This window comes from Eurosta solidaginis, chromosome 1, assembly GCF_040869045.1.
Source record: "Eurosta solidaginis isolate ZX-2024a chromosome 1, ASM4086904v1, whole genome shotgun sequence".
Taxonomy (NCBI): Eukaryota; Metazoa; Arthropoda; class Insecta; order Diptera; family Tephritidae; genus Eurosta; species Eurosta solidaginis.
Genome location: NC_090319.1, coordinates 391,508,134 through 391,535,497, shown reverse-complemented (window position 1 = coordinate 391,535,497; position 27,364 = coordinate 391,508,134). Strand labels below are relative to the sequence as shown.

The window sequence follows — 27,364 nt, the reverse complement described above, 5'->3', positions numbered from 1 at the left end:
CATCTGAAAGGGAATTACTTAGATTAACTTAAAGCTTATAGATAATTAACTCTAGATAAATTTTTTAAGATTCATAAACCTTAGGAATTCATTAATTTTGTCTATGGATTCAACATCTGGAGTTTATAGCAGGCTGGTAGGATTCATTTTGTCGAATAGGTTTGCTCTGGTTGTAGCGAATTGTTGACATATGTCGAGAAGATGACTCACAGAGTTTGTTTCTGTGTCACAGAAGGGGCACTGTGTCACGCCCATACCCTTGAGAATTTCTCATGTGTAATGACCGTGTGCCCTATGCGTAGTCGAATAAATGCCTTTAAATTACAGCTGACTTTGACCGGAAAAGTAGCCGGTCTTCCGTTGGTGTTTATGTTTGCGTGGTAGTGTGTGAAGTTTTTCCAGTTTTCCGAACTTGTTTTCAGTAACTCCACCTGTGCCAGTCTGACGATGTCTAATTTTAAGATTACGTTTTGTACCATGAGTGGCTCTTTAGCTGCTAGGAGGAGGCCGGCTAAAGCTCACCTTGTCAGATTTAAAAGGAATCTCCAGCTCTCTCGCTATGTTAATGCATCTTCAGATGGTCGATGTACGGGATAACAATTTGTTTTTTCTTACCGCAGAGGTGAGTGATTCATATACCACTGGGTTCTTGCATTGAAAATGCTTGTATATTAATTTCACGGTGTTCTGTCTGGCTCGTTCTTCTACGGTCGCGAGACCTGTTTCTGTGAAAGTACATCGAACTGGAGATGTAGGGAAGGCGCGTATACATCGCCTAACTGCTGTGTGGTATGGTGGTAGTAGTCGTTTGATATTGCTGCGTGCACAGTGCCCGTAGATGTGGATACCGTAGTTGTTGGATGCAGGAGACAGTGTTTCGATGATAGATACTTAATCTATCTATCTATAAATCTTATAAAATAAAGTCGCTAAATGCCATGTATGCACATAATTTCACACAGAATGCTCCGATTTTAAAACGGTTTTTTGCATTTAAAGGCTTAGCTACGTGAGGTGGTACAGTTAATATAATTTGATGGTATATGTTATAGGGGCGTGGAAAATTGCCAAAATAAAAAAAATTACCAAAATGTAGTAAAAAATCATAAAATTTTTGTTTACACAGCTATAACTCATAAACGGAAGGATGGATTTGAAAAATTCTACTTTTCAGTAAAACTTTGAAATATTTACCTTCGTTCTGCATTAAAAAAAATACTTGATTCCTTTCTTATATCAGCCAAATTGTTTAAACAAAAGTAACATTTTTACCAAAAAATTCGTGTTTGTGATTGTTCGGTGTCAACTGAGCGCGCTAATTGCTTTTGAGTGAGGCATGATGCGACACATACGTACATAGCATTCGCTGCGTTATTTAACTTCGGGCGTAGGTTTATAGGTATGTATGAATGTACATATGTATGTACTTTCATATCATATCAGCTTGACATAGGTATGTACATACATATTTATGCAACATAAATGGTTAATTGTTAATGCAACATATATATGGTTAAGAATGCATACATCTATTGAAAAATAATCTTTCGTTAAAAATATTAAACATTTCCTTAAAATTCTTCAAAAAAGTTTTATTTTTTGGTATTTTTGCATGTATCACTATCACTACATATCGAGCTTTAACCGCCGAATTGGTGTAAGGGACAAAATATCGATTTTTTTTATTATCGAAGTCGATAGTGTTTGTTCTGATCTGTCATCTCCGAAAATTTCATAGTTCTATGTTTTACCGTTATAAAGTTATAGCAGAAACAATTTTGGTGTAAATGCGCAATACACTTTGTTTATATTTTTCCATGACCTCACATTGTTACTTACATTAAAAATACATATCTAGTGTGCTTTGTTGCTTACAGCAAAAAATATTTAATTCTAATAAACTAAATGCGCTTCACGGAGATAAGTTATATATAAAATAACATAATAAATAGTTCTTTGTGCGAATAAAGGAAGCTTTTGAACCAGAGGTAATTATTTTGGCTGCAAGCAATAGGAAAAATTATACCTTTCTATTTAGGGCTTAGTAATAAATGAGTTTATCGTTGTTTTCTTTAGTTTGCAAAGATACATGCTCTCGTCCCCTATAGCGAAAGTGAGTCCAATATTTCCATTGATGATGAAACGTGTGTTGGTAATAGGGGTTTTAAAAAGTCAAAACTTATATGAAAAAAACCGCAAAACAAGGGTCGGAAATCCACTGGCGTTAAACCGAACCCCTGTTTGAATAAAAATTGTGGAAACTCATGTGCGGACAAATTTACGGAATCAGATCGTGTGGCAATAAACGAGCACTTCAGGGGTATGGGGAATAAAATAAGGCAGCGGGACTGGATACTTTCATGTACGACACGTAAGTGTATTAAAAGAAGAAAATCCGAAAGTACTAAAAGGAAGTGGAGTTTTGAGTACACAATAAGTTTTAATAATATAAAAGCAAAAGTATGCCAAAAGTTTTTTGTTCACACTCTCAATGTATCTCAAAACATGCTAATCTAAACAACCAAAGAAGCTAACAAAAAATTAAAACCACACAATAAGTCTGATGAAAATAAAGTAGCACTTTTGAAATCTTTTATTACCCAGTTGCCTGCTGTACCTTCACATTACTGTCGTAATAAAAGCAGTAAACTTTATTTACCATCAGAATTCCAAAACATATCAACTCTGTATAAGTATTATTTAAGTCATTTAAGTCACATTAATAAGGAATCATCTAAGTTATCTTTAAGAGTGTTTAGAAAAATTTTTAATACCGACGTTCACATTGGCTTCCAAATGCCCAAAAAAGGTAAATGTGCTTTATGTGAAAAATTTAAGAACTCGGACAGTGAAACTCAGATTATTTTAAGGCAAACGGAAGAATTTCAAAAGCACCTTAAGGATAAAGAAACGTCAAAACAAGTATTTTTAAATGACCAAAAGCCAGGTCGAACAAATTCTTCATTCTTATGTGCGAGCTTTGATTTACAAAAGGTTCTTAATACGCCCCATTCAAAAAGTGTAAATTTGTTTTACTCGAGAAAATACGCCTACTACCAAGAAAGCATTTATGAAAGTGTTACAAAAATGGTTATTGCTTTTTGTGGGGCGAAAAGGACGGAGAACGGGGATGTAATGAGATTTGCACAGTAATTTTTAAGTACTTAAAACTCCTTGATAAAAAAGGAACGTATACCTTTATTAGCCTTTACTGTGACAGTTGTGCAGGACAAAATCGAAACAGAGCCATGCTTGCTATGTTCGCTTTTTTTTTTAAATCCTGTACAAATATAAAAACCCTAAAAATAACCTTTCTGTTACCCGGCCATACCATGATGCCAGTCGACTCTATTCATAGTACGATAGAGTCATTTACGCGCCAAAGAAATATTTGGGCTCCCAGCGAATGGTATACCGTTATTTCCAATTCGAGAACTAACCCAAAAAATTACGAGTGTATAATAATGGAATATTCCGATTTCAAAGACTGGAAAAACTTTGCGCGTACTATGTTCCCTACCTCAACCAAAATAGAATTTAACTCTCTTCGATCTGCTATGTTCCAAAAGGATTCCTCTCTTATGACTTTAAAGCATGGATACTGCAATAACTCACAGATAAAAGAATACAATCTAGCTTCAATGCGTCAATCCAAACGCAATATTTCCATTAGAAACGAAGGACCCCTTTCTCTGTATGATAAGCCCTTGAAAATTTCTTTAAAAAAGTTTAACGATTTAAAAAAACTTTGCGAAAATGGCGCTATACCAAAACAGTTTCACAATGAGTTTTTAAATATGCAACAAAGCGCAACAATTACAGATGAGTTACCTGAAACTGACAAGGTAGATACATTTTAGGTTTTAAATAACAAATAATAAGTTAATTTGTGAATTTCGGATTTTTTGTTTAATTTTGGCTAGCAATTGTTATTTACGGTCCCTGATATGCTTAAATTACGTTTAATGAACTATTCTTAATTTTATAAAATATACTGTAACGTTCTTTGAATGAAATGAAAGTTTATATGTGAAAAAACTTTATGATTATTTTAATGTAAGTAACATAACATTTCAGCAGCAGGTGGTGAGTGTGCCAGCGAAATTGATGTAAGTAACAAAAAACACAACTACGACTTATTTTAGCTACTGAAATTGATTGCGTTATGTACTTAGAGCACAACTAGGGCCGTGTACAAAATTTAGTTCAAATTCTTTGCTTATTAACAGAGATAATTAAAAAAAACCTCCCCCTGTATAATATTTTATTTGTCCCTTACACCAATTTGGCGGTAAAGGCTCGATATTATAAAACAAAGACGCTTTTTCTGTCCCAGTCCCTTTGAATGCTTAAACCTTTAAAACTACGCAACAGATTTTCATGCGTTTTTTTTAATAGATAGAGTGATTGAAGTTTGTAGATTGTATAACATCCATTAAATAGTGGAGAAATACTGTTATTTTTGAAGTTTATAATGTGATGTATCTATATATCTATCTATAAGTCTTATAAAATAAAGTCGCTAAATGCCATGTATGCACATAATTTCACACAGAATGCTCCGATTTTAAAACGGTTTTTTGCATTTGAAAGTTTAGCTACGTGAGATGGTACAGTTAATATCATTTGAAGGTATATATTATAGGGGCGTGGCAAATTGCCAAAATGTAGTAAAAAATCATAAAATTTTTGTTTTCACAGCTATAACTCATAAACGGATGGATGGATTTAAAAAATTCTACTTTTCAGTAAAACTTTGAAATATTTACCTTCGATCTGCATCAAAAAAAAAAATAATTGATTCCTTTCTTATATCAGCCAAATTGTTTAAACAAAAGTAACATTTTTATCAAAAAATGCGTATGTGTGTTTGTTCGCTGTGAACTGTCCGCGCTAATGGCTTTTGAGTGAGGCTTGATGCGACACAACAATACGTACATATCAAAAATTTTTGAATATAAAGATATTGCATGCGCGAACTTCGGTGGAAAGCAGCGGAGCGTTACAAAATTGTAGTAGGTCACTTTCACCACGCCAAAAACTTTAACACAATTTTTAACATAATTTAAGCACGGAAATACACTGATTGGAGTTTTAGTGAGTAAAAGTTAAAATTCTGAACACATTAGCTGAATAAAAAGTGTACAAATAATTGTTAAATAACAAATACAGACAGGGGTAGTTTAACAAATTCTGCTGTGGTAAGTGGTGAATGTGACCTACTAGAATTTTGTGAAGCTTGCCTCACACGATTTTTCGTCTATGCAATGTCTCTATATTATATCGTTTCTGTACATATATAGCATTCGCTGCGTTATTTAACTTGGGGCGTAGGTTTATAGGTATGTATGGATGTACATCACTACATAGTATAAAACAAAGTCGCTTTTTCTGTCCCTATGTCCCTTTGAATGCTTAAACTTTTAAAAATACGCAACGGATTTTGATACGCTTTTTTTTAATAGATAAAGAGTCATTGAAGAGGAAGTAACGGATGAACATATTTGGCTGAAAATTGGTGGAGGGGTAGCTTAGAACCAGGAGACAGACATAGGATAATTTTTATCCCGTTCTGGCTAGGGTCTTGAGATCAAAACGTGGAACTGGGTAATCCTGGGATATGTTTGTACAATATGGGTATCGAATGTAAGCTGTTTATGAGTACTTTGATACGGGGTATTTTTCGTACCCGCGTGTAACTAGGGTCTCGAGATATAAGCGAAAACATGGACGCGGGTACCCCTAGAATGTGTTTATAGAATATGGATAATGAATGAAAGCTGTTTCTGAGTGCTTTAGTACAGGGTAGTTTTCATACCTATTTGTGAAGTGTCTCGAGATATAGGCCAAAACGTGCATCAGGGTAACACTTGGATGTGTTTTTACATTATGGGTATCAAATTGAAGCTGTTGATGAGTGCTTTAGTACAGAGTAATTTTTATATCGCTGGGTGACTAGGGTCTCAAGATATGGGCAAAACCTGGACCCGGATACCCCTAGAATGTGTGTGTAATATGGATATCAAATGAAAGTTGTTGCTGAGAGCTTTAAAGTAATTTTCATTGTGATATTCGATTTAGTTGCATTAACCTGACAAACTGATAAATGTGCATGCGAAGCCGAAATAAAGACATGAATTAATAATACCCACATAACTATTTACATATGTACGTCCTATTCGATTTGCCTGGCAATAAGGGATGAAGAAGAATGGGAAAAACTTGAGAAAAGAGAAAAGATGGAAGGAGAAGGAGACTAAGAAAGAGATAAAGTGAGCCGAAAATAGAGATAGATGAAGCGAAAAGACGGAGTGAGGAGTGAATAAAAGGATTAAGAAAAAGTGCGGAGGGGGAGGGGGGGCAGAGTTAGACGGAAAAAGTTTATTAAAATGTATGGAGATAGACCAAATTTAAGGCAGAACAATGTCTGACGGGTCTGCTAGTCTTATATATAAATAGACAAGATGAAAAAATGTGGAACCGTTTTCTGCTAAACTATAATTCTAAGGTATACAAATTATACATGTATTGATAGGAAATTTTGAGCTGCACAGTTATCCATAAATAAAAAAAAATTGAAAAATCATTTTAATATAAAACATTTAACATAAAAGTCACACCACTACACATGCACTTATATATACGCACCTATTCTATCATAAGCTTTCTCAAAATCTAGACTTGGGACTAAAACGTGATTTTTTATCGCCAGGGCAGTTGTTGCAAAATGTTCGAATACTAGCAGTGCGTCTATTGTTCCTTGACCTTCTTTGAAGGCTACCCTTTTGCTGGTCGATATGACCTTTTGCAAACTACATAATGCGCTTCGCTATGATTTTTTCTATAACTTTACTCAGACAAAGGAGGAGGGATATTGACCCTTAGCCGGCTGGGCATTGATTATCTTTGGGAATCGGAAGGACAATTGAATTTTTCCAAGTATGCGGTAGTTCGCCTTGTTCCAAAATGTTGTTATACAGGTCAATCAATCTAGTTTTTACTCTTTGGGACAACTGTTTCAGCATAGGGTACGAAATGCGATCTCTCCCTGGGGTCTTCCCAAAAGGTTTTTGATGGTTGAGTCGAACTCGAATTCGGTTATGTGAGAGTCAATATGTTTAGATTTAATTTACGGAGAGTCATTTCGGTATTATTTTCCTAATACTGAAGTTTTTTGACATACAAAATATTTATCAAAGTTAGAGTTCCTCAAGTAATTATACCAAAACTCTCCTAAGTGGTTTGCTATTTCTGTCGGGGACCATATTTATCCTTCTGCTATCTCTAACACTTTTATTTTGAGTGGGGTATATGTTCCCGTCAGCATTCTTATATTTGCCGCGGACTTTTGTGGGTCCGACCCTGGAGTTTTTTACTCTGTTAGTTTTTCCAGACTCTCTCTTTGGCCCCTTTTAACTCTCTTTTAAATAACGAATTAGCTTTTTTATATTCTAACAGGTTTTGTGAGGATCTATACCTTCTATAATTGTGCCAGAGGTACTGTTTGTGTTCTCTTGGCGCCTCAAGGTGAGGCGACCGATTTCAGTGTTTTTTTTTTTTTTTTTGTGTGTTTGGGGTACCAAATATGTGCTGCTGTTAGAATTGTTTTTTTCCGAGCAATTGCTTCGATATTTATATTAGGCGAATGTGGGTACTTTTCTAGGATTGCATTGGCCGAGCATTTTATATTATATTTTATATATTTGCATGTACAATTAAAGCAAAATTTAGTTACACCTATAATTGGCACGAATCTCAAATCAAACATCTATAGGCTTACGTAGGCATAAAGGTGGTCCTAATTGATGAAATAAACGATTATTTCCAGTCTCACCCGTTTAAACGATAATACTATGGTCAAAAATGTGTCTGTATGTGTCATGTAAAGCATGGCTTCTCTGAAGGAAATGTTCTTGGACAACCCCTAATACTCGTCGTCGACGCCATTGCTTTAAAACATTTGTGGCTCCTTACAGTTCACGCCCAAAGGCGAACTGCGGCCTCTTTTATGAGCACCTCCGCTCCTTCAACGTCATTAACGTTGTTGCTGGCGCCAAAGGCCGTCTCCTGGAGCAATCCCGAGAACAAGTCCCCCCCCCCCCCCCCCCCCCCCCCCCCATCCTTTTAGGGCACAAGAAATTATTCGAGACAAGATCATAAGCTCCTGGCCACTCACAATTTGGAAGCAGAGAAAAACTATTTCGCACGTTATAGGATTTTTAGTGTTAAAAACTTACCGTATCTTCAGTGCGCGGTATTATATTAACAGCAGCTGGCTGCCATGTAATGGGCTGTGTAGGGAAATAAAAGATATTATTATGAAATTATGTACTTATGTTTGTGGGGAGATTTATAAGCGCGGTATCCACATCGCAATAAATGAAACATTCCATACATCCATTTCATAGTACCCACCCTGCACCCCTTTTTCAAAATATTGTGAGGAATATTAGTAACACTAAGGGGTTCTGTCATCTCTAAGCCTATACTGAGCAATGACTTGTATGCACATAACCAAATTAATCATTATGTCTACACATATGTACGTACACGCAGCGGAGAAGCAACGCACAACCACATGCATATATCTGAGATACACCTCAAAGTATGCAATAATTGCCCAAGTATTACTCAAATATATACGCGCATGGGCTATGATTTGTGCATAACTATAGCTGCAGACATTGGTGCTTTATCGCTAACCGTATCGGTAACCTTATAACAGCTGATTCGACCAACTTTATGGGAATCAATGCAATCGATTATTGGTGCCGCTAAGGTCGTAACCGTATCGTAGCCAACCAATTGGTTTTTGGTTTACCGTCGTAACGATAAACAGCTGATTACGTTAGGGATACGACTACAGCGATACGACATACGGCACCAATGACTCCCGCTTATAGCTGAGAAATTTATAGCTGACAACTAATTAGTAAGTTCTGGAAATAGAAGCGCCTAGAACTATGCCGGCGATGAAACCGGACAGTTTAAAAGCGGCAACAGTTGAGACACGAGAAGTCAGTCTGATTTAAGCAAGCGATTAGTTGCGAAGTATAAGTGTTACTGTGAAGTAATTTAATAATAAAGGCCATTTTTGCATTATTAAATAGTGGAGTTATTTATTCAACAGTTTCACTAAATTCGTTACAATATTTTTTAACAAACGAGCACAAGCTCCCCTATTCCACCGAATTCCAACCTTCGCTAACGCTAAAACTCAATCGCCAAAAATATCTAAAACAGTGACAAGCGTGCAGAAAAGTATGCAAAATTAAATACCTTATGGCCACTACGAAAAGCAACCTAAAGGGCCCATTACTGATACTTAGCGTAGACTTGACTTGACTTGGCGTAAACTTGGCAGCTTAGCCACGATTTCCAAAAATAATATTTGCATAAGGTGCCTACACGGCATGGATAAATGCGAGACAATTAAAAATGTCCCTCACATAAAACATTAGACATCAATTTTTTTTGATTTCCAGCGAGTTACCCGCCACTCGTAACGGACTGGTGGCTCTTATTTATGTATCCTCTTTGGTTTCGCCAAGAAATATACATATAACGAAATTTGTCGTTGTTCGGAGAGGAGGTGTTTTTTAATCGCGCCCTAATTATGTCTTAATCTAATCTAATATCTAATATCTATATTTATATTATAAATGGCAAAGTTTGGATGTGAAGATGTTTGGATGTTTGGATGTTTAGATGTTTGGATGTTTGGATGTTTGGATGTTTGTCCAGACGTTTGTCTTTGTGACTCAATCACGCAAGAACGGCTGGACCGATTTGGATGAAATTTTCCACACATATAGCCAATAGTCTAGAAGGATCTACTAGCTATATATTTTTCAAAAGGGGCGTGGCCTCTGCCCCCTAGGAACAGTTATAATTTAATTATTATATTTTTTCGTTTTTGCGACTAAATCACGCCAGAATGGCTACACGGATTTTGATGAAATTTGGGACACAGACTGTAGTCTACTAGCGAAATTTTGTTCGAACATGGAAAGAGGGGTGGGGTCCCACGACCCCTTCGAGAAATTATTTTTCAAAAATTTTTACACATTATAACTTTACGTATACTGGCCTTCACCAATATCACAGACTCAAGGGGTCAAATAAGTCGAGGGCTTACAAAGTAAGCAGTGACACCCTCCGCCCGCCCCCTTTATCTCCCCCTCTGGTGTAAAATCTATAAATTGTTATAACTCAATATAAATTTTCTCCTAAATCAATAGTTTTTGATATCTGGTACATACAGAACGAGATCTAGACAATTTTGGAGGAACGATCAGTGGTCCTCTCCTCTACTCCCGCCATCCGCCCTCCATCAATTGTTTTTATTAGCACGCTTTTATTAGCTTTACCTGTATGTTTCTATGTAACTTTTTATTCGCTCCAATGCGCCTGCTGCCTTATTAACATGGTTTTATAATTAGCTTCACCTTATTTGTAATCCCGTAAGGGTCATATCGAGACCCTTCCGGGATGATTTCTGTATGGTTTTCGGGATCGGTCCGGGATTACGCCGGGGTAATTTCGGGACTTTTTCGGGACTATTTGGGGATCATTTTGGGACCCTTCCGGGATCATTTCTGTATAGTTTTCGGGATCCGTCCGGGATCCCGTCGGGGTTATTTTGGGACATTTTCGAGACTATTCCGGAATCATTTCGGGACTATTTCGCGATCATTTGGGGACCCTTCCGGCATCATTTCTGGATGGTTTTCGGGATCCGTCCGGGATCCCGTCGGTGTAATCTCGGGATCATTTGCGTAACTTCGAGAGATAAATTCTTGATGCTTTCCGAGATCATTACGGGACTTTTTCGGGGTCAGTTTGGGTCCTTTCCGTAATCATTCCTGGATGGTTTTAGGGATCCGTCCGGGATCCCGTCGGGACCATTTCGGGGCTATTTCGGGATCATTAGGGGTATCTTCCCGCATCATTTCTGCATGGTTTTCGAGATCCGTCCGCGATCCCGTCAGGGTCATTTCGGGACTATTTCGGGATAATTTGGGGTACCTGCCTGCATCATTTCTGGATGGTTTTCGGTATCCGTCCGGGATCCCGTCGGTGTCATTTCGGGACCATTTGGGGTCCATTCCGGCATCATTTTTGGATGGTTTTCGGGATCCGTCCGGGATCCTGTCGGGGTCATTTTGAAACTTTTGCGGGATCATTTGGGGTCTCTTTCGGCATCATTTCTGGATGGTTTTCGGGATCCGTCCGGGACCCTGTCGGGGTTATTTTGGGACTTTTGCGGGATCATTTGGGGTCTCTTCCGGTATCATTTCTGGATAGTTTACGGGATCCGTCCGGGATCCTGTCGGGGTCATTTTGGGACTTTTGCGGGATCATTTGGGGTCTCTTCCGGCATCATTTCTGGATGGTTTCCGGGATCCGTCCGGGACCCTGTCGGGGTCATTTTGGGACTTTAGCGGGATAATTTGGGGTCTCCTCCGGCATCATTTCTGGATGGTTTACGGGATCCGTCCGGGATCCTGTCGGGGTCATTTTGGGATTTTTGCGGGATCATTTGGGGTCTCTTCCAGCATCATTTCTGGATGGTTTACGGGATCCGTCCGGGATCCCGTCGATGTCATTTCGGTACTATTACGGCATCATTTGGAGTATCTTCCGGCATCATTTCTAGATGGTTTTCGGGATCCATCCGGGATCCCTTCGGGGTCATTTCGGAACTTTTTCTCGACTAATACAGGATCATTTGGGGAACCTTTCGGCATCATTTCTGGATGGTTTACGGGATCCGTCCGGGATCCTGTCGGGGTCATTTTGGGATTTTTGCGGGATCATTTGGGGTCTCTTCCAGCATCATTTCTGGATGGTTTTCGGGATCCGTCCGGGATCCTGTCGGGGTCATTTTGAGACTTTTGCGGGATCATTTGGGGTCTCCTCCGGCATCATTTCTGGATGGTTTACGGGATCCGTCCGGGATCCTGTCGGAGTCATTTTGGGACTTTTGCGGGATTATTTGGGGTCTCTTCCGGCATCATTTCTGGATGGTTTACGGGATCCGTCCGGGATCCTGTCGGGGTCATTTTGGGACTTTTGCGGGATCATTTGGGGTCTCTTCCGGCATCATTTCTGGATGGTTTACGGGATCCGTCCGGGATCCTGTCGGGGTCATTTTGGGACTTTTGCGGGATCATTTGGGGTCTCTTCCGGCATCATTTCTGGATGGTTTACGGGATCCGTCCGGGACCCTGTCGGGGTCATTTTGGGACTTTAGCGGGATCATTTGGGGTCTCCTCCGGCATCATTTCTGGATAGTTTACGGGATCCGTCCGGGATCCTGTCGGGGTCATTTTGGGACTTTTGCGGGATCATTTGGGGTCTCTTCCGGCATCATTTCTGGATGGTTTTCGGGATCCGTCCGGGACCCTGTCGGGGTCATTTTGGGACTTTTGCGGGATCATTTGGGGTCTCTTCCGGCATCATTTCTGGATGGTTTACGGGATCCGTCCGGGATCCTGTCGGGGTCATTTTGGGACTTTTGCGGGATCATTTGTGAACTCTTCCGGCATCATTTCTGGATGGTTTACGGGATCCGTCCGGGACCCTGTCGGGGTCATTTCGGGACTATTTCGGCATCATTTGGGGTACCTTCCGGTATCAATTCTAGATGGTTTTCGTGATCCGTCCGGGATCCCGTCGGAGTCATTTCGGAATTTTTTCTCGACTAATACAGGAACATTTGGGGACCCTATCGGCATCATTTCTGGATGGTTTTCGGGATCCGTCCGCGATCCCGTCAGGGTCATTTCGGGACTATTTCGGGATAATTTGGGGTAACTGCCGGCATCATTTCTGGATGGTTTTCGGTATCCGTCCGGGATCCCGTCGGTGTCATTTCGGGACCATTTGGGGTCCATTCCGGCATCATTTCTGGATGGTTTTCGGGATCCGTCCGGGATCCTGTCGGGGTCATTTTGGGACTTTTGCGGGATCATTTGGGGTCTCTTCCGGCATCATTTCTGGATGGTTTTCGGGATCCGTCCGGGATCCTGTCGGGGTCATTTTGGGACTTTTGCGGGATCATTTGGGGTCTCTTCCGGCATCATTTCTGTATGGTTTTCGGGATACGTCCGGGATCCTGTCGGGGTCATTTTGGGCCTTTTGCGGGATCATTTGGGTTCTCTTCCGGCATCATTTCTGGATGGTTTACGGGATCCGTCCGGGATCCTGTCGGGGTCATTTTGGGACTTTTGCGGGATCATTTGGGGTCTCTCCCGGCATCATTTCTGGATGGTTTTCGGGATCCGTCCGGGATCCTGTCGGGGTCATTTTGGGACTTTTGCGGGATCATTTGGGGTCTCTTCCGGCATCATTTCTGGATGGTTTACGAGATCCGTCCGGGATCCTGTCGGGGTCATTTTGGGACTTTTGCGGGATCATTTGGGGTCTCTTCCGGCATCATTTCGGGATGGTTTACGGGATCCGTCCGGGACTCTGTCAGGGTCATTTTGGGACTTTAGCGGGATCATTTGGGGTCTCCTCCGGCATCATTTCTGGATGGTTTTCGGGATCCGTCCGGGATCCTGTCGGGGTCATTTTGGGACCTTTGCGGGATCATTTGGGGTCTCTTCCGGCATCATTTCTAGATGGTTTTCGGGATCCGTCCGGGATCCCGTCGATGTCATTTCGGGACTATTTCGTCATCATTTGGGGTACCTTCCGGTATCAATTCTAGATAGTTTTCGGGATCCGTCCGGGATCCCGTCGGAGTCATTTCGGAACTTTTTCTCGACTAATACAGGATCATTTGTGGACCCTTTCGGCATCATTTCTGGATAGTTTTAGGGATCCGTTCGGGATCCCGACGGGGTCATATCGGGACTTTTTCGGGATAATTTGGGGTACCTGCCTGCATCATTTCTGGATGGTTTTCGGGATCCGTCCGGGATCCTGTCGGGGTCATTTTGGGACTTTTGCGGGATCATTTGGGGTCTCTTCCGGCATCATTTCTGGATGGTTTTCGGGATCCGTCCGGGATCCTGTCGGGGTCATTTTGGGACTTTTGCGGGATCATTTGGAGTCTCTTCCGGCATCATTTCTGTATGTTTTTCGGGATTCGTCCGGGATTCTGTCGGGGTCATTTTGGGCCTTTTGCGGGATCATTTGGGTTCTCTTCCGGCATCATTTCTGGATGGTTTACGGGATCCGTCCGGGATCCTGTCGGGGTCATTTTGGGACTTTTGCGGGATCATTTGGGGTCTCTCCCGGCATCATTTCTGGATGGTTTTCGGGATCCGTCCGGGATCCTGTCGGGGTCATTTTGGGACTTTTGCGGGATCATTTGGGGTCTCTTCCGGCATCATTTCTGGATGGTTTACGAGATCCGTCCGGGATCCTGTCGGGGTCATTTTGGGACTTTTGCGGGATCATTTGGGGTCTCTTCCGGCATCATTTCGGGATGGTTTACGGGATCCGTCCGGGACTCTGTCAGGGTCATTTTGGGACTTTAGCGGGATCATTTGGGGTCTCCTCCGGCATCATTTCTGGATGGTTTTCGGGATCCGTCCGGGATCCTGTCGGGGTCATTTTGGGACCTTTGCGGGATCATTTGGGGTCTCTTCCGGCATCATTTCTAGATGGTTTTCGGGATCCGTCCGGGATCCCGTCGATGTCATTTCGGGACTATTTCGTCATCATTTGGGGTACCTTCCGGTATCAATTCTAGATGGTTTTCGGGATCCGTCCGGGATCCCGTCGGAGTCATTTCGGAACTTTTTCTCGACTAATACAGGATCATTTGTGGACCCTTTCGGCATCATTTCTGGATAGTTTTAGGGATCCGTTCGGGATCCCGACGGGGTCATATCGGGACCATTTGGGGTACCTACCGGCATCATTTCTAGATAGTTTACGGGATCCGTCCGGGACCCTGTCGGGGTCATTTTGGGACTTTAGCGGGATCATTTGGGGTATCCTCCGGCATCATTTCTGGATGGTTTCCGGATCCGTCCGGGATTCCGTCGGCGTAATTTCGGGACTATTAGGGGGTTATTTGGGGACCTTTCCGGCATCATTTCTGGATAGTTTTAGGGATCCGTTCGGGATCCCGACGGGGTCATATCGGGACCATTTGGGGTACCTACCGGCATCATTTCTGGTTGGTTTTCGGGATCCGTCCGGGATCCCGTCGGGATCATTTCGGGACTATTTCGGGATCATTTGGGTACCTACCTTCATCATTTCTGGATGATTTTCGGGATCCGTACGGGATCCCGTCGGAGTCATTTCCGGACTTTTTCGGGATCCGCCCGTGATCCCGTCTGGATCATTTCAGGACTTTTTCGGGATCATTTGGGGTATCTTCCGGCCACTTTTCTAGATGGTTTTCGGTATCCGTCAGGTTATTTCGGGACTATTTGGGGATAACTTGGGAACCTTTCCGGCATCATTTCTGGATAGTTTCCGGGATCCTTCGGGGATCCCGTCAGGGTCATTTCGGAACCCGCGACTAATGCGGGATCATTTGGGGACCCTTTCGCCATCATTTCCGGATGGTTTTCGTGATCCGTCCGGGATACCGTCAGGGTAATTTCGGGACTATTTGGGGATAACTTGGGAACCTTTCCGGCATCATTTCTGGATAGTTTCCGGGATCCGTCGGGAATCCCGTCAGGATCATTTCGGAACTATAAGGGGATCATTTCATTTTTCATCTTTCTTTAAGGGGATCATTTCACCTTCCAGCATCATTTCTGTATACTTTTGGGGATCCGTCCGGGATCCCGACGGGGTCATTTCTGGCCTATTTCGGGATCATTTTGGGGTACCAACCGGCATCATTTCTGGATGATCCGGGATCCGTCCGGGATCCCATCGGGGGAATTTCGGGAATTTTTCGGGATCATTTGGGGTCCCTTCCGGCATCATTTCTGGATCGTTTTCGGGATCAGTCCGAGATCCCGTCGGGTTTATTTTTTTACTTTTTCGGGAAAATGTCAGGGAATTTCGAGACTGTTCTTGGATCATTTGGGGATCCTTCAGGGATAATTTCTGGATGGTTTTAGGGATCCCGTCGGGGTAATTTCGGGACTTTTTCACGACTATTTCGGGGTCAGTTGCCCTTAAAGATCATTTCTGGGTGGTTTTCGGGATCCGTCCGGGATCCCGTCGGGGTTATTTCGCGCCTTTTCGGGACTATTTCGGGATCATTTTGGGACCCTTCCGGGATAATTTCTCTATGATTTTCGGGATGTGTTCGGGATCCCTTCGTAGTTTTTTCGCGACTTTATCTGGGATAAATTGCGGACCCTTTAGAGATCAATTCTGGATGGTTTTCGGTATCAGTCTGGGATCCCCTCAAGGTCATTTCGGGACTTTTTCGGGACTATTTCGGAATCATTTTGGAACCCCTCCGGCATAATTTCTGGGTGATTTTCGGGATCTGTCCGGGATCCCGACGGAGTTTTTTCGGGACTTTTTCCGGACTATTTCTGGATTATTTGCGGACGTTTCAGAGCTCAGTTCTGGATGATTTTCGGGATCTGTCCGGGATCCCGTCGGAGTTATTTCGGGGTAATTTTGGGACCCTTCCAGGATAATTTCTTCATGATTTTCGGGATGGGTCTGAGTTTTTCGTGACTTTCGGGACTATTTCGGGATCATTTGCGGAACCTTCAGAGATCAATTCTGGATGGTTTGTGGACTTTTCCAGGATCATTTGGGGATCCCTCCAGAGTCATTTCTGGATGGTTTTCGGGATCCCGTCAGGGTCATTTCGGGCCTTTTTCGTGACTACTATTTCGGAATCATTTTGGGACTCCTCCGGGATAATTTCTGGGCGATTTTCGGGATTTGTCCGGGATCCCGTCAGAGTTTTTTCGGTACTTTTTCGGACTATATCGGGATCATTTGCGGACCGTTCAGGAATCAAATCTGGATGGTTTTCGGGATCCGTCCGGGATCCCGCCAGCGTCATTTCGGGACTTTTCGTGACTACTTCGGGATTATTTTGGGACCCTTCCGGCATCATTTCTGGATAGTTTTCGAGATTTGTCCAGGATCCCGTCGGCATCATTTCGTGACTATTTGGTGTCATTTAGGGACACTTCCGGGATCATTTTAGGTCTCTTCGAAACCGGTAATTCAGCACACATGGCCGTGGATTTACGGCAAATTATTCGTAATTAAAATTCGGTATGTTTTATCTTTAATATATCACATCTTTTTCGTTCTATTTTTAAATGAATCCTGTAACGAACTATTACAACTATAATTAAAATTTTTGTAATATTTTAACCAACTAAATACCCGAAAAAGCAACACTGCTTTCATTTAAAAACTTCTTTTTGGTTTTAGCTAATTGCAGTTTCACTCCTTTGTTCTATGAGTAGTAATTCTTTCACCCCTGTCATATCAATTAATTTAACTTAGAAACAAAATGTATTTTTTTTAATTCGAAAAAAGTGTATTGTACTATTCATGTAAGCGTGCCCATCAGCTCAGTTAGTTCTTTTTTTTTACTGTATTAAAAAATAAAATACATTGACAGAAAAAATTTTTAAACAGACAACTTGATAAGCAGGCTAACGTGAATAGCACATATATTTTATTTTCTCCTTGCGGACGGGGCCGCGGGTAAAGGCTAGTATATTATAAATGGGAAAGTTTGGATGTTAAGATGTTTGGATGTTTAGATGTTTGGATGTTTGGATGTTTGGATGTTTGGATGTTTGGATGTTTGTCCAGACGTTTGTCTTTGTGACTCAATAACGCAAGAACGGCTGGACCGATTTGGATGAAGTTTTGCACACATATAGCCAATAGTCTAGAAGGATCTACTAGCTATATATTTTTCAAAAGGGGCGTGGTCCCCGCCCCCTAGGAACAGTTATAATTTAATTATTATATTTTTTCGTCTTTGCGCCTGAATCACGCCAGAATGGCTACACGGATTTTGATGAAATTTGGGACACAGACAGTAGTCTACTAGCGACATTTTTTTCGAACATGGATAGAGGGGTGGGGGTCCCACGACCCTTCGAGAAATTATTTTTCATAATTTTTACACATTATAACTTTACGTATACTGGCCTTCACCAATATCACAGACTCAAGGGGTCAAATAAGTCGAGGGCTTACAAAGTAAGCAGTGACACCCTCCGCCCGCCCCCCTTTATCTCCCCCTCTGGTGTAAAATCCATAAATTGTTATAACTCAATCTAAATTTTCTCCTAAATCAATAGTTTTTGGTATCTGGTACATACAGAACGAGATCTAGACAATTTTGGAGGAACGATCAGTGGTCCTCTCCTCTACTCCCGCCATCCGCCCTCCATCAATTGTTTTTATTAGCACGCTTTTATTAGCTTTACCTGTATGTTTCTATCTAACTTTTTATTCGCTCCAATGCGCCTGCTGCGTTATTAACATGGTTTTATAATTAGCTTCACCTTATTTGTAATCCCGTAAGGGTCATATCGAGACCCTTCCGGGATCATTTCTGGATGGTTTTCGGGATCGGTCCGGGATTACGCCGGGGTAATTTCGGGACTTTTTCGGGACTATTTCGGGATCATTTTGGGACCCTTCCGGGATCATTTCTGTATAGTTTACGGGATCCGTCCGGGATCCCGTCGGGGTTATTTTGGAACATTTTCGGGACTATTCCGGAATCATTTCGGGACTATTTCGCGATCATTTGGGGACCCTTCCGGCATCATTTCTGGATGGTTTTCGGGATCCGTCCGGGATATCGTCGGGGTCATTTGGGGACTTTTTAGGGACCATTTGGGGGCTCTTCCGGCATCATTTCTGGATGGTTTTCGGGATCCGTCCGGGATCTCGTCGGGGTCATTTGGGGAATTTTTCGGGATCATTTTGGGGCTCATCCGGCATAATTTCTGGATGGTTTTCGGTATCCGTCCGGGATCCCGTCGGGGTCATTTCGGGACTTTTTCGCGGCTAATACGGGATCATTTGGGAACCCTTTCGGCATCATTTCTGGATGGTTTTCGGGATCCGTCCGGGATCCCGTCGGGGTCATTTCGGGACTTTTTCGCGACTAATACGGGATCATTTGGGAACCCTTTCGGCATCATTTCTGGATGGTTTTCGGGATCCGCCCGGGATCCCATTAGGGTAATTTCGGGACTATTAGGGGATCATTTGGGAACCTTTCCGGCATCATTTCTGGATAATTTTCGGGATCTGTCCGGGATGCCGACGAGGTCATTTCGGGACTATTTCGGGATCATTTGGGATACCTACCGGCATCATTTCTGGATGGTTTTTGGGATTCGTCCCTTTCGGCATAATTTCTGGATAGTTGTCGGGATCCGTTCGGGATCATTTGAGGACCTTTCCGGCATCATTTCTGGATAGTTGTCGGGATCCGTCCGGGATCTCGTCGGGGTCATTTGGGGAATTTTTCGGGATCATTTTGGGGCTCATCCGGCATAATTTCTGGATGGTTTTCGGGATCCGTCCGGGATCCCGTCAGGGTCATTTCGGGGCTTTTTCGGGATCATTTAAGGATGGCTTTCAGGATTCGTCCGGGAACCCGTCAGGGTAATTTCTGGACTTTTCCGAGACTATTTCGGGATCATTTTGGGACCTTCCCAAGATCATTTCTGGATGGATTTCGGGATTTGTCCGGGATGCCCTCAGGGTCATTTTGGGACTATTAGGTGAGCATTTGAGGACCGTTCCGGCATCACTTCTGGATGGTTTTCGGTATCCGTTCAGATTCCCGTCGGAATAATTGCGGGACTTTTCCGGGATCATTGGGGTCCCTTCCAAAATCATTTCTGGATGGTTTTTGGGATTCGTCCGGCATCCCGTCGGGGTCATTTCGGGACTTTTCTCGACTAATACGGGATCATTTGCGGGCCCTTTCGGTATCATTTCTGGATAGTTGTCGGGATCCGTTCGGGATCCCGTCAGGGTCTTTTCGGAACTATTGGGAGATCATTTGAGGACCTTTCCGGCATCATTTCTGGTTAGTTTTCGGGATCCTTTCCGGGTCCCATCAGGGTCATTTCGGGACTTTTTCGGCATCATTTAAGATTGGTTTTCAGGATTCGTCCGGTATCCGTCAGGGTAATTTCTGGACTTTTCCCAGACTATTTCGGGATAATTTTGGGACCCTCCCAAGATCATTTCTGGATGGATTTCGGGATCTGTCCGGGATGCCGTCAGGGTCATTTTGGGACTATTAGGTGATCATTTGTGGACCTTTTCGGCATCACTTCTGGATGGTTTTCGGTATCCGCTCAGGATCCCGTCGGAATTATTGCGGGACTTTTTCGGGATCATTTGGGGTCCCTCCCAAGATCATTTCTGGATGGATTTCGGGATCTATCCGGGATCCCGTCAGGGTCATTTAGGGGTGCGTTCGAGATCCCGTCAGGGTCATTTCGGGACTTCTTCGGGAATATATCGGGATCATTTCTGGATGGTTTATGGGATCCGTCCATGACCCCTTAAGGGTCATTTCGGGACTATTAGGTGATCATTTGAGGACCTTTCCGGCATCACTTCTGGATGATTTTCGGTATCCGTTCGGGATCCCGTCGGAATCAATGCGGGACTTTTACGGAATCATTTGGGATTCCTTCCGGCATCATTTCTGGATGGTTTTCGGGATTTGTCCGGGATCCCGTCGGGGTTATTTCGGGACCTTCTCGGGGCTAATACGGGATCATTTGGGGATCCTCTAGGGGTCGTTTCGTGACTTTTTCTGTATTATTTCGGGATCATTTTGGGACCCTTTCGGCATAACTTCTTGATGGTTTGCCGGATCCATCAGGGTCATTTCGGGACCATTTTGGGATCATTTGGGGACCCTTCCGACATCATTTCTGGATCCGTCCGGGATGCCGTAGGAGCCATTTCTGGATTTTTTGTTACTTTTCCGGGATAGTTTTTGCACCCTTCCGGGATCATTTCTGGATCTGGGCGGGATCCCATCTGGGTCAATTCCGGACTATTTCGGGATCATTTTGGAATCCTTCCGGAATCATTTCTGTATGGTTTTCGCGATCCATCGTGGATCCCCTCGGAGCCATTTCGGAACTTTTTCTGGAGTTAGTCGGGATAATTTAGGGACCCTCCCTGGATATTTTCTGGATGGTTTCTGAGATCCGTCCGGGAGCCCGTCAGGGTAATTTCGGAACTTTTTCGGGACTATTTCGGGATCAATTTGGTACCCTTCAGGCATCATTTCTGTGTGGTTATCTGGATAAGTCTAGAATCGCGTCGTTGTCATTTCGGGTTTTTTGGGACTACTTCGGGAACTTTTGGAAACACTTCCGGGGCGTTTCTGGATGGTTTTCGGGATCCGTCCGCGATAGCGTCGGGGTCATTTCGTGGCTTTTTCTGGATAATTTCGTTATCATTTTGGGATCCTATCAGGTTATCAGCTCATAAAGTTCTTTTTTTTACTCAATTACAAAAATAAAATGCATTAGACAGAAAAAAAATTTTAAACAGATAACTTTATAAGCAGGCTAACGTGAATAGCCCACATATTTCATTTTCTCCTTGCGGACGGGGCCGCGGGTAAAGGCTAGTATATATTATAAAATGGCAATGGATGTTTAGATGTTTGGATGTTTGTCCAGACGTTTGTCTTTGTGACTCAATCACGCAAGAACGGCTGGACCGATTTGGATGAAATTATGCACACATATAGCCAATAGTCTAGAAGGATCTACTAGCTATATATTTTTCCAAAGGGGCGTGGTACCCGCCCCCTAGGAACAGTTATAATTTAATTATTCTATTTTTTCGTCTTTGTGACTGAATCACGCCAGAACGGCTACACGGATTTTGATGAAATTTGGGACACAGACAGTAGTCTACTAGCGAAATTTTCTTCGAACATGGAAAGAGGGGTGGGGGTCCCACGACCCCTTCGAGCAATTACTTTTTAATAATTTTTACACATTATAACTTTACGTATACTGGCCTTCACCAATATCACAGACTCAATGGGTCAAATAAGTCGAGGGCTTACAAAGTAAGCAGTGATCATGAATACGGGATCATTTGGGAACCCTTTCGGCATAATTTCTGAATGGTTTTCGGGATCCGTCTGGGATCTCGTCGGGGTCATTTGGGGACTTTTTCGGGATCATTTGGGGGCTCTTCCGGCATCATTTCTGGATGGTTTTCGGGATCCGTCCGGGATTTCGTCGGGGTCATTTGGGGACTTTTTCGGGATCATTTGGGGGCTCTTCCGGTATCATTTCTGGATGGTTTTCGGGATCCGTCGGGGTCATTTCGGAACTTTTTCGCGACTAATACGGAATCATTTGGGAACCATTTCGGCATCATTTCTGGATGGTTTTCGGGATCCGTCCGGGATCCCATCAGGGTAATTTCGGGACTATTAGGGGATCATTTGGGGACTTTTTCGGGATCATTTAGGGGCTCTTCCGGTATCATTTCTGGATGGTTTTCGGGATCCGTCCGGGATCCCGTCGGGGTCATTCCGGGACTTTTTCGCGACTAATACGGGATCATTTGGGAACCATTTCGGCATCATTTCTGGATGGTTTTCGGGATCCGTCCGGGATCCCGTCGGGGTCATTTCGCGCATTTTTCGCGACTAATACGGGATCATTTGGGAACCATTTCGGCATCATTTCTGGATGGTTTTCGGGATCCGTCCGGGATCTCGTCGGGGTCATTTGGGGACTTTTTCGGGATCATTTGGGGGCTCTTCCGGTATCATTTCTGGATGGTTTTCGGGATCCGTCCTGGATCCCGTCGGGGTCATTTCGGGACTTTTTCGCGACTAATACGGGATCATTTGGGAACCCTTTTGGCATCATTTCTGGATGGTTTTCGGGATCCATCCGGGATCCCGACGGGGTCATTTCGGGAATTTTTCGCCACTAATACGGGATCAGTTGGGAACCATTTCGGCATCATTTCTGGATGGTTTTCGAGATCCGTCCGGGATCCCGTCAGGGTCATTTCGGGACTTTTTTCGGGATAATTTAAGGATGGCTTTCAGGATTCGTCCGGGAACCCCTCAGGGTAATTTCTGGACTTTTCCGAGACTGGATTTCGGCATCTGTCCGGGATGCCGTCAGGGTCATTATGGGACTATTAGTTGATCATTTGAGGACCTTTCCTGCATCACTTCTGGATGGTTTTTGGTATCCGTTCAGGATCCCGCTGGAATAATTGCAGGACTTTTTCGGGATCATTTGGGGTCCCTTCCGGCATCATTTCTGGATGGTTTTTGGGATTCGTCCGGCATCCCGTCGGGGTAATTTCGGGACTTTTTCTCGACTAATACGGGATAATTTGCGGGCCCTTTCGGTATCATTTCTGGATAGTTGTCGGGATCCTTTCGGGGTCCCATCATGGTCATTTTGAGACTTTTTCGGCAACATTTAAATTGGTTTTCAGGATTCGTCCGGGATCCCGTTAGGGTAATTTCTGGACTTTTCCGAGACTATTTCGGGATCATTTTGGGGCCCTCCCAAGATCATTTCTGGATGGATTTCGGGATCTGTTCGGGATGCCGTCAGGGTCATTTTGGGACTATTAGGTGATTATTTGAAGACCTTTCCGTTCAGGATCCCGTCGGAATCATTGCGGAACTTTTTCGGGATCATTTGGGGTCCCTCCCAAGATCATTTCTGGATGGATTTCGGGATCTGTGCGGGATCCAGTCAGGGTCATTTAGGGATGCGTTCGAGATCCCGTCAGGGTCATTTCGGGACTTCTTCGGGACTATATCGGGATCATTTCTGGAAGGTTTACGGGATCCGTCCAGGATCCCTTAAGGGTCATTTCGGGACTATTAAGTGATCATTTGAGGACCTTTCCGGCATCACTTCTGGATGATTTTCAGTATCCGTTTGGGATCCGGTCGAATCATTGCGCGACTTTTTCGGAATCATTTGGGATCCCTTCCGGCATCATTTCTGGATGGTTTTCGGGATTTGTCCGGGATCCCGTCGGGGTTATTTCGGGACCTTTTCGGGGATAATACGGGATAATTTGGAGATCCTCCAGGGGTCGTTTCGTGACTTTTTCTGTTTTATTTCGGGATAATTTGGGTACCCTTCCGGCATAATTTCTTGATGGTTTGCCGAATCCATCAGGGTCATTTCGGGACCATTTTGGGATCATTTGGGGACCCTTCCGAGATCATTTCTGGATCCGTCCGGAATGCCGTAGGATCCATTTCGGGATTTTTTGTTACTTTTCCGGGATAGTTTTTGGACCATTCCGGGATCATTTCGGGATCTGTGCGGGATCCCATCTGGGTCATTTCCGGACTATTTCGGGATCATTTTGGGATCCTTCCGGAATCATTTCTGTATGGTTTTCGCGATCCGTCGTGGATCCCCTCGGAGCCATTCCGGAACTTTTTCTGGAGTATGTCCGGATAATTTAGGGACCCTTCCTGGATATTTTCTGGATGGTTTTTGAGATCCGCCCGGGAGCCCGTCAGGGTCATTTCGGAACATTTCGGGATCATTTTGGAACACCTTCAGGATCATTTCTGTGTGGTTCTCTGGATACGTCTAGGATCGTGTCGTTGTCATTTCGGGTTTTTTTAGGACTATTCCGGGAACTTTTGGAGACCCTTTCTGGGCATTTCTGGATGGTTTTCGGGATCCGTCCACGATTGCGTGGGGGTCATTTCGTAGCTTTTTCTGAATAATTTCGGGATCATTTGGGATCCTATCAGGTTATCAGCTCATTTAGTTCTTTTTTTTACTCAATTACAAAAATAAAATGCATTAGAGAGAAAACAAAATTTTAAACAGAACGCGAATAGCCCATATATTTAAATTTCTCCTTGCGGACGGGGCCGCGGGTAAAGGCTAGTATATTATAAATGGGAAAGTTTGGATGTTAAGATGTTTGGATGTTTGGATGTTTGGATGTTTGTCCAGACGTTTGTCTTTGTGACTCAATAACGCAAGAACGGATGGACCGATTTGGATGAAATTTTGCACACATATAGCCAATAGTCTAGAAGGATCTACTAGCTATATATTTTTCAAAAGGGGCGTGGTCCTCGCCCCCTAGGAGCAGTTATAATTTAATTATTATATTTTTTCGTCTTTGCGACTGAATCACGCCAGAATGGCTACACGGATTTTGATGAAATTTGGGACACAGACAGTAGTCTACTAGCGAAATTTTTTTCGAGCATGGAAAGAGGGGTAGGGGTCCCACGACCCCTTCGAGAAATTATTTTTCATAATTTTTACACATTATAACTTTACGTATACTGGCCTTCACCAATATCACAGACTCAAGGGGTCAAATAAGTCGAGGGCTTACAAAGGAAGCAGTGGCACCCTCCGCCCGCCCCCCTTTATCCCCCTCTGGTGTAAAATCCATAAATTGTTATAACTCAATCTAAATTTTCTCCTAAATCAATAGTTTTTGGTATCTGGTACATACAGAACGAGATCTAGACAATTTTGGAGGAACGATCAGTGGTCCTCTCCTCTACTCCCGCCATCCGCCCTCCATCAATTGTTTTTATTAGCACGCTTTTATTAGCTTTACCTGTATGTTTCTATCTAACTTTTTATTCGCTCCAATGCGCCTGCTGCCTTATTAACATGGTTTTATAATTAGCTTCACGCTATTTGTAATCCCGTAAGGGTCATATCGAGACCCTTCCGGGATCATTTCTGGATGGTTTTCGGGATCGGTCCGGGATTACGCCGGGGTAATTTCGGGACTTTTTCGGGACTATTTCGGGATCATTTTGGGACCCTTCCGGGATCATTTCTGTATAGTTTACGGGATCCGTCCGGGATCCCGTCGGGGTTATTTTGGAACATTTTCGGGACTATTCCGGAATCATTTCGGGACTATTTCGCGATCATTTGGGGACCTTTCCGGCATCATTTCTGGATGGTTTTCGGGATCCGTGCGGGATCTCGTCGGGGTCATATGGGGACTTTTTCGGGATCATTTGGGGGCTCTTCCGGCATCATTTCTGGATGGTTTTCGGGATCCGTCCGGGATATCGTCGGGGTCATTTGGGGACTTTTTCGGGATCATTTGGGGGCTCTTCCGGCATCACTTCTGGATGGTTTTCGGGATCCGTCCGGGATCTCGTCGGGGTCTTTGGGGACTTTTTCGGGATCATTTTGGGGCTCATCCGGCATCATTTCTGGATGGTTTTCGGGATCCGTCCGGGATCCCGTCGGGGTCATTTCGGGACTTTTTCGCGACTAATACGGGATCATTTGGGAACCCTTTCGGCATCATTTCTGGATGGTTTTCGGGATCCCGTCGGGGTCATTTCGGGACTTTTTCGCGACTAATACGGGATCATTTGGGAACCCTGTCGGCATCATTTCTGGATGGTTTTCGGGATCCGTCCGGGATCCCATTAGGGTAATTTCGGGACTATTAGGGGATCACTTGGGAACCTTTCCGGCATCATTTCTGGATAATTTTCGGGATCCGTCCGGGATGCCGACGAGGTCATTTCGGGACTATTTCGGGATCATTTGGGATACCTACCGGCATCATTTCTGGATGGTTTTTGGGATTCGTCCGGGATCCCGTCGTGGTCCTTTCGGGACTTTTTTTCGACTAATACGGGATCATTTGCGGACCCTTTCGGCATCATTTCTGGATAGTTGTCGGGATCCCGTCACGGTCATTTCGGGACCATTAGGGGATCATTTGAGGACCTTTCCGGCATCATTTCTGTATTGTTTTCGGAATCCTTTCGGGATCCCGTCAGAGTAATTTTGGGACTTTTTCGGGGCTAATACGGGATCATTTGGGGATCCTCTAGGGGTCGTTTCGTGACTTTTTCTGTTTTATTTCGGGATCATTTGGGGACCCTTCCGGCATAATTTCTTGATGGTTTGCCGGATCCATCAGGGTCATTTCGGGACCATTTTGGGATCATTTGGGGACCCTTCCGAGATCATTTCTGGATCCGTCCGGGATGATGTAGGAGCCATTTCGGGATTTTTTCTTACTTTTCCGGGATAGTTTTTGGACCCTTCCGGGATCATTTCTGGATCTGTGAGGGATCCCATCTGGGTCATTTCCGGACTATTTCGGGATCATTTTGGGATCCTTCCGGAATCATTTCTGTATGGTTTTCGCGATCCGTCGTTGATTCCCTCGGAGCCATTTCGGAACCTTTTCTGGAGTATGTCGGGGTCATTTGGGGACTTTTTCGGGATCATTTGGGGCTCTTCCGGCATCATTTCTGGATGGTTTTCGGGATCCGTGCGGGATCTCGTCGGGGTCATTTGGGGACTTTTTCGGGATCATTTGGGGGCTCTTCCGGCATCATTTCTGGATGGTTTTCGGGATCCGTCCGGGATATCGTCGGGGTAATTTGGGGACTTTTTCGGGATCATTT

At 43.6% G+C, this 27,364-nt stretch overlaps 1 protein-coding gene across 3 annotated transcripts in view; it reads right to left on the bottom strand.

Moving 5' to 3' along the window:
* The window catches only part of LOC137238488 (lysosomal acid phosphatase), a 118,857-nt gene that overhangs the window by 5,637 nt on the left and 85,856 nt on the right, over positions 1-27,364 (bottom strand). For 2 of the 3 annotated variants that reach the window (XM_067763541.1, XM_067763539.1), the window contains one exon: positions 8,238-8,291. The exons of the other annotated variant lie outside the window; for it this stretch is intronic. In XM_067763541.1, the coding sequence (XP_067619642.1) occupies positions 8,238-8,291 (54 nt within the window). The remainder of the gene's footprint in view (positions 1-8,237; positions 8,292-27,364) is intronic. 3 annotated transcript variants of the gene reach the window in all.